Genomic DNA, 8325 nt, shown 5'->3' on the forward strand with positions numbered 1-8325 from the left:
TTCAGAAGATATAGTGGACATTCAAACTCAAGAATATAAAAACCAACAACCCAATAAAATAATAGGTAAAATATTTTTACTTCATTAAAGAAGATGTGCAGATGGCAAATACATGGGGAAGAGGCCACTAGTCTTTAGGGAAATGAGAATTAAAGCCACTCCACGCCTCTTTGAGTGGCTGAAATGGGGAGGCTGACCACAGCAAGGAATGGAGAGGGCCTGGCGGCTGCAACTCCAATACCAACACCCTTAGGAACAGTCTGGAACCTGGCAGTGAGCCAAACACACCGCACCAGACTCGGGGTTTTACTCCCAGACATGTACCTACAGAAATTAAAACATCTGTTTAAGAAAAGGCCTATACGTGACCACTCTCAGTGCTCAACATCCCAACAGCCGCACAGCCCGAATGCCCATGGCAGGCAAGTGCAGACAGCTCAGGGGCCCCAGCGGAGGGATGCAGCTCAGGAGGAGCAAGGAGAGCACCTGCCCGACTCAGGCCCAGGGCGGGCACCGGGACTCACTTACACAGGTTCTAGGAAATGCAAACTGATCTAGGCCGGAAAGCACAGGGTGGATTCCTGCAGGGCAGGATGCGGAGTGCTGGGCTGATGGGAAACTCCCTATCTTGATTGCTGTGGTTTCCTGGTGTATTCAAATATCCAAACTCATCAAATTGTGCACTCAGAGTACATGCAGCTTATTGTGTGTCAAATAGGCCTCCATAAAGCATTTTAAAGAGAGACTTCCCACAAAGAAAACTCTATACCCAGAACAGGCAGAGCCAGCAATGTGTGTAGCCCATGGCCAGTGCCCCAAGCTGCCCTTAGGAAAACCTAATGTAAGAGGCCATCTAACCTGCCACATGGATAAACCAAGGATGAAAAACCACATCAGCATCTTATGAAAAGGAAAACATCTGTATAAAATGCAATGCCCATTTATAATAATAGATAAATAGCCACCTCTTTGCAAAATAGAGACAGGAGGGAACTTCCTCCACCTGAGGAGCATCAGTCAACACACATGAGTAAATGTCCTACTTTCTCCCCTCACCACATCTGAGTGACTGCACGGTGGAGGTGGTGACAGGCAGGGAGATAAGTAAAAAGAGGCCAGAGGTTGAAAAGCAGGAACCACAGGGACACTCAGCAAATCTACTACACGCAGCCACAGACCAGAGTCAACTCTGCTTCTACCCCAGCAACAAACAGAAAATGAATTCTCTTAAGTAGTCCCACTTAGAAAAGCAGCGAAAAATGTCAAATATCTAGGAATTAACCAATGAAAGATGTGGAAGGCCTTCGTGCAGAAAACGAGAGATGCTGAAGGGCAGAGGTGACTGGAATGCACCTCTTTGGGCCAGAAGACCCAGCCAGAAGACATACATCCAAATGCAGGAGGGGGGGGCTTGACAAGCTGATGCGGGGTGTTAGAGTCTGTAAACAAGTCTGGATGGTGCCTGGCAGAATGCCAGAGGGAGTGGTTTGTGAAGTAACACCAGGGAGCCATTAAGTGTGGAGATTCCTGATTGGTTGACTGCTGTATCTAGTTTATGCTAATTAGATAAGCTGTGTGGAATGTATAAATACTGCTCCTGTCCTACAATAAACGGCTCTCACTCCTGCTGTATCAATCTACACAAGTTGTTCGTCACCCCCCCCCCCCCCCCGGTTATTTTGCTGCAGCCGGACTGCGGCAGCGGGGTCCACAGGAGCAGCCCTCACGACACAGGAGCTGGAGGCAGAGGTGCTGCTCCTATCTGACTGCCCCCATGGGGACTTCTCAGAGCGTGGCCCAAGGGGACATGGGCAGCAGCAGAAGGCAGGCCAGTTCCTGCTTCCTGGGGGAAGAGGGGTCCCTGTGGTGGCGTTGAGTGGGCCTGTGAATGTGGACAGGACACAGGGCAGAGGGAGACAGGGAGAAGGCAGCACAGACCAGGGCCTCCCAGCCTTTAGTTCATGGGAGAGGAGACTAGATTCATTTCCTCACTGACTTCAGAAGCCAGGAGAGAAAGAGGGTGGAGGCCAGAGGAAGCCTCCTTGGGTGTTGGGGACAGCCCAGAGCAAAGCACAGCTGGAGGAGGCCCAGGAGGTGTGTAGCAGGAAGTCCAACCCTGCCCTGCGGCTTGCTTCTGAGAAGGGGCCGAAGCTAAGTGGGAGAGCGGTGGGTGTGGTGCTTGCAGGCCCCTCTGCACCTCTGCATGGGGTCTGCCCCTCACGTGCCACAGAGCTGCCCTTCATGAGCCCACTGTGTCTCCTCCCACACCTGAGCCCCTGCAGAGCCGGGGTCATGGCAGGGTTCAGTATCCACCCCAACAAAGGAGGAGCCCCCAGACATGGCCGAGGAGTGATGAGTGACTGGCACTTGTCAGGTAATTCTGGAGCAGGACATCATAAAACCACTGTGCTGGCCCCAGGTATCCCCAAGGTCTGGGCTGCAGCAAGGCAGCACCCAGTTCAGCTCTGTGCACGGCAAGTTGCTTGCCCACTTCCAAGGGACTGGTCAGCAGTCCTGGCCACCAGCCACAACTTGGAGCTGAATCCCCATTAGGCCCTTGCACCTTTCCCTCACCTCCAACTACCCTTTCTCCCCGACCCAAGGACCACCCCAGCCCAGAGCATCAGTCCAGGCCCACCCAGTGGGAGCACTCAGAGGGGGCATCTGCTAACCCTGGATGCCCTGGGCTTCCAGCAGACAGTCAACAAAAAAGGACAGAGCCAGGGGCTGTGGTCCTCCTGCAGTCTCAGTGCCTAGGACAGAGAGTCCTGGCACCTGCACCTGCTTCACAGTTCAACCCATCCCGTGTCCCTCAAAGTGAAAGGAGGGATAGGAGGGTGAGGATGAGGTGGGACTGCTCTGAGCAAGCAGGCCTAAGTCTGGGGCTGCACCCACAGCTCTGGGCCTGGGTAGGCAGGGGGCCCAGGGACCCAAGGGTTTGTTCCTCAGGCCCCTGCTGGGGATGAGAGGACTGATGGGCCCACAGCATGCCCCCCACACCTGCTGTGTCCTGCAAGGACAGTAGTATTGGGAGCAGGTGTCCATCTGCCCTGATCTAGCCAGTCTAATAGACATGGTCACAGGGGAAGGGGAAGAGGGAAGAAGGACCTTCCATGTGTCACCTGGGGATTGCGTAAGGAGTGGCCTCCACTCCCTTCACAAGCTCCAGCCCCGCCTAGTCAGCTTCTCTCTCCTGTGAGTTCTTGGAGGAAGGGATTGTGCCAGGGCGGAGGAGGGCTTTCAGGTACACAGCCAGCTTATTCTTTGGACGCACACTCTGGCTGAGGCGGGCAGGCTGGCTGCCCTCTCCAGGCTGAGGACAGTGTTTGCAGGCCTGCCCAGCACAGGAACTCTTGCACCAGTCCCAACGTGTGGAGCCGCAGAACACAGGAAGAGGCACCTGCTTCAGTCTCCGCCGTCCATTCTCATCTGACACGGACAAGTCTCTTTTATTGTGGGGGGAGTCACCTCTAGGTCTGCACTCCCCAAACTCTGATCTTTTTGGAACAGACTCTGATGGTCACAGGTAGACTGTGCTACATCCAAGAGCAAACACCACTTTCCTCATTTTCTGGGGATTCCTGTGGACTGGGGAGATCCAGATGGCTTCAGTGAGAGTGAGAGGTCCTCTGTGGTTGGCCCCTGGTCAGCCTTGCCTGGCCCTGGTCCTCACTCCCTCAGAACCACCACTGCCACTTCTCACACTGAGTCCCTAGGTCCTCAAGGTCAAGGTGAGGAAGCAAGTCTGCTGGGTCCCTAACCATCAAGCAGCATGGAAAGGAAAGCCCGGGAAGGACAGTTAAGCCCCAGTCCCTTCACAGTATAGAAGTGAGCTGGCAGGCAGAGCAGAGCTAGTGGGGCACAGGTGGGCTCAAACCCAGATCCGCGTCTAAAACCTCACCAGCCCCTGCACAGGTGAGACATGAGGGGTTCTAGTGCTTGTGTCATGAGTGTGCTTGTGTGCACACCTGTGTGTGCTTGCATGAGACTGTATGTACACTTGTGTTTGCACCTGTTTATGCACCTTCAAGTGCCTGTGGGCACATCTGTGTATGCACCTATGTGCACCTGTACACACTTGCATGTGTCTATGTGTGTATCTGTGTATGCACCTGTGCATGCACCTGCATGCACCTGTGTGCATTTGCATGCACTGTGTGCACCTGCATGAACCTACGTGTGCCCATATGCTTTTGTATGCACCTGTGTATGCCTGCATATGTGCCCAAGTATGTCTGAGTGTACATCTGTGTGCTCACCTGTTTGCACACCTGTACAGGTGTCTATACCTGTGTGAGCCTGCTCATTCCTATGTACCTCAATGCTCCTGAGCATGCCCATGTGTGCCTGTGCTGTGGCTTTGCTGGCAGGGAGCCTGTAGGGGTCTGCTGGCAAGCATGTTTCTCTTGGGCGGGTGTCAGCATAGAGGTCGATGCATCTGTGGCTTCATGGTTATCCCTGTTCCACGGCTGCATCTTCCTACCTGCTTCTGTGGAAGAGCGGGGGCTCCAGAGGCTGAACTCAGTGTGTATCTCCTGTGCACCAGGGTCTAGGGACACCCGCATGTGCCCAGGCTGGTTCTGTTTGGGGAGCTTGTTTGTCTACCCAGCAGGAGCCTGCTGCCTGCATGAGGCTTGTGCCAAGGGCATGTGTGTGTGGCCTGGATGTGGGCATGATGCTTATGTGGGCACCTGGCTACACTGTGAGTGAATCTGAGTGTGGGGAATGGGGTTATTTGACACCTGTGTTGAGTTTGGGGTGCATATGTTGGGTGAGCATATTGGGGGTTTGTGCAGTGTGTGTACTGCGTGTGAGTATCTTGGAGCTTGTCCCCAGGGTCTCCAAGTTTAGGATGTGACACTCCCCTGGACCAGACCCAGCCGCTCTGGGGTCACCAGCAGTCCGTGGTCCCTCGGCAGCAGTGCCAGGACCTTCTGGTTTGTGTCCACAAGTTTGCATGAGGAGAGCCAACTTGCTGCTGCTTCCCTAACCACAGTTCTGTCAGATCCATCCTTCAGAGACGACTGGGGGAGGCAGGTATTTGTCCCAAGCCCTCAGCTGACAGGTGGCAGATCTGAGTGGAAGCGGGTTGTCATGAGCCACAAGAGCCATGTCAATGCCCAGGCCTCATTTTCCCAGCCCAGCTCCTAGACAGGCCACTCAGAGAGAGCAGCATAGGATCTGGCTGCACAAAGGGAGGCCTCGGCACACCAGGGCTGACCTTACTCAGGCCTAACCAGACCCTCCTGCTGCACTGCATTCCTAACGGTCCCCAGGTGCTCAGAGTGGGCACATCCTGCGGTGTCCACCCAGGGCCTGGCACCTGCAGAGCTTCCAGACTGCTCCCACTCCATGGGGCAGAAGAAATGCCACCTGTAGGCTGCCCTGTCCTTACAGCCTGCCCTCTGACCCTGTGAGCAGCTGGGGCAGCCTGCTGTGGCCTGTCCCTGTAGCCAAGTGGAGTCCTGCCATGACTCTCATCATGGCCATAGACTGTTCTGTCCAAGATCACAGGCTAAGGACAGGGAGAAATTTGAACCCAGCTGCTGTCCCAGAGCCCATGCCCAGAGCTCTGCTGCCTCTCTAGTCCTTTCCTGTAGGTCTTCCCAGGCCCCTAGCAGCATGCTGGGGTTGGGGGTGGGAGACACACAGGGCCTGGAGAGGGAGAGGGGGCATCTGGGCAACCAACAGCAGGGATGGGATGGGCACCAAACGGGAGGGCTGCCCTACAGGGATCTTGGTCTAAGTTGCTGCTGGGGCCAGGGAGCACAGAGCAGGCACCCATTGATTCCTCTGCTCACTGACCAGCATCCGAGGCCCCTACAGCCTAGGACAGGAGAAGCCTGGGACTCCTGGACAGCTGTGGAGCCGGTGGACACTGCCTTCTGTGTTGGTCACCAGCCACCTCAGCTGAGGGCAGGACAGATAGTACAGGGTGGAGAAGTCTGGAGTTTCCTCAACTGTGCCTGCCCAGGTGTGTTCAGGAAACACCAGCTTGTGCAGCAAACTGCTGAGCTTTGCTTTGAGGTTAGGCTTGAGGATGCCAGGTAAGCAGCAAAACCCAAGCCCGCTCCACAGGGCAGATTGACTTTGAGCTGGGCAGCTCAGCCATGTCTGGGGAGACCTGGCTGGGGAGAAGGCTCCCTCCACAATGGGGGCAAGGGGCAACCTCTGCTCTGGGCTCCACTCCTTTAAGGTCAACCTCCCTCTGCGGAGCCTATGGTGCCAGCAGCACTGGGGGTGGGGTTGGACCCTCTTAATCCCTGGGGAGCTTCTGCAGAGCCCCACCTTGCTTCATGCAGACGAGGACTCTGGGTAGGCCCTAGCCCTTACCATCTCGCCCAGTGCCACTCACCTGCCCACTGAACCCACGACTCCTCTGCCGTCCCCAGGCCTCCTTCCTTGCCACCTTTCCTGGGGTCTGCCTGATAGTGTTGAGACAGCCCAAGGTCCTCCTTCCTGATTCTGACACCCCTGCCCACCAGCCCCTGGGCCTGGGATGACCCCAGCCAAGGTATCTCCCCACCCCACGGGCAGTGGGTGTGAGCGGTATGTGGAGGGGGAACAGGGCCAGACTGGGGTGGGGTGAAACTGGGGCAGGGGCGGGGAGGGCGGGTCTGTGCAGTTGTCCAACTGTTTTTGCAAGTTCTTGCAGCCAGGCATCCTCTCAGTACCTGGACGCTTGTCTGCTGTCTGTGCTAGGTGGCTGTTGGCCTCCACGGTCCAGCAGGAAACAGGCCCAGAGCCCAGGGTGAGCTTGGGCAGTCTTGGAGCACACCAAGGATGAGTCTTTCTCCCACCCAAGGGGAGCTCAACCTCTTACCACTCCTAGCCCCTTACCCTCCATCTCTGCTCCCCCAGGTGAGGCAGTAGGCACCATGTCTGCAAGGGGCAACCACTCAGAGGTGGTGGAGTTCATCCTGGTGGGCTTCACAGGCCCTGTGGGGCTCCGTCTGTGCCTCCTGCTGCTGTTCCTGCTGGCCTACGTGCTGACTGTCATGGAGAACCTGGTCATCGTCGCCGTGATCCGCACCAGCCCCATGCTGCACAAGCCCATGTACCTCTTTCTCAGCAACCTGTCCTTCCTGGAGGTGTGGTACATCTCTGTCACCGTGCCCAAGATGCTGTTCAGCCTGGCTGCACCGGAGTTCCGGCGCATCTCCTTCACGGGCTGCATGGCGCAGCTGTACTTCTTCCTGGCACTGGCCTGCACTGAGTGCACACTCCTGGGCGTCATGGCCTACGACCGGTACGTGGCCGTCTGCAACCCCCTGCGCTACCCAGCTGTCATGAGCCCTAGCCTCTGCAGCCTCCTGGCCGCAGGCTCCTGGCTCTCAGGCTTCACCATCTCCCTGGGGAAGGTCTTCTTCATCTCCCGGCTGGGCTTCTGCGGCCCCAACGTCATGAACCACTTCTTCTGTGATGTGTCCCCGCTGCTAAACCTTGCCTGCTCTGACATGTCAGCGGCAGAGCTGGTGGACTTCCTCTTGGCTCTGCTCATCCTGCTGGGGCCACTACTGCTCACCATCTTCTCCTACTCGGCCATCCTGGGTGCAGTGCTGCGCACCCCGTCCCCCGGCGGCCGGCAGAAGGCCTTCTCCACCTGCAGCTCACACCTGGCCGTAGTGGTCATCTTCTACTCAGCCTCCCTCTTTATCTACGCCAGGCCACGTGCCATCTACTCCTTCGACTACAACAAACTGGTGTCCGTGGTGTACACTGTGCTCACACCTTTGCTCAACCCAGTCATCTACTGCCTGCGGAACCAGGAGGTCAAGTGGGCACTGCGCAGGGTGGTGCAGAGGGCAACCCAGGCCCTGGGGAACCCCTCCTAGGCAGGCCCACGTCACCTTCATTTGATCCCAGCCCCTGCAGACAGCAGGGCCAGTGGGGGCTGCAAGGGTATGGGCACCTCCTCATGCCCTGGCCTGTGTCCTGGCTGCCCCCATGTGTTTTACCTCCACCATGCCCAGAAGGCACCCCAGGAGCCCTCACTGACCCTCCAGGGGCCCCACAAGGGCAGTGTTCAACACACATCACAGCCCCTTCCAACCAAGGGGGGAGGGAACCCCAAGTTGCAGGTGGGAACCTCAGTGCACAGATCTTCTGGCTGCACACCTGCACAGGGAGTGCAGCAGACAGTGCCAGGCCCGTCCCCACCCCACTGACCCAGGCCCTGGGGCCTGTGCTGTGTGGTCCCCTCCAGCCCTCCAACCAGGCCTCTGGGGCCTCATGATGGTCTTTGAGAGGACATCTGAGGAAGGCAACACACTGCTCAGAGCAGGGCAGGGCAGAGGAGGTGGGACAGGGATGACCAAGCAATGG

General features: G+C 56.9%; 1 protein-coding gene across 1 annotated transcript; it reads left to right on the forward strand.

Moving 5' to 3' along the window:
- Window positions 1-6878: 6878 nt before the first annotated feature.
- LOC114083837 (olfactory receptor 226-like) lies at window positions 6879-7835 on the forward strand. The gene has a single exon (XM_027925111.2). It carries the CDS (start codon window positions 6879-6881, stop codon window positions 7833-7835), a length of 957 nt encoding a protein of 318 aa, XP_027780912.2.
- The last annotated feature ends 490 nt before the right edge of the window (window positions 7836-8325 follow it).

The sequence above is a fragment of the Marmota flaviventris genome, chromosome 4, assembly GCF_047511675.1.
Source record: "Marmota flaviventris isolate mMarFla1 chromosome 4, mMarFla1.hap1, whole genome shotgun sequence".
Classification (NCBI taxonomy): Eukaryota; Metazoa; Chordata; class Mammalia; order Rodentia; family Sciuridae; genus Marmota; species Marmota flaviventris.

What these genes read in the sequence shown, in the direction of transcription:
- LOC114083837 (XM_027925111.2), top strand. Translation starts at nt 6,879, where the DNA reads ATGTCTGCAAGGGGCAACCACTCAGAGGTGGTGGAGTTCATCCTGGTG.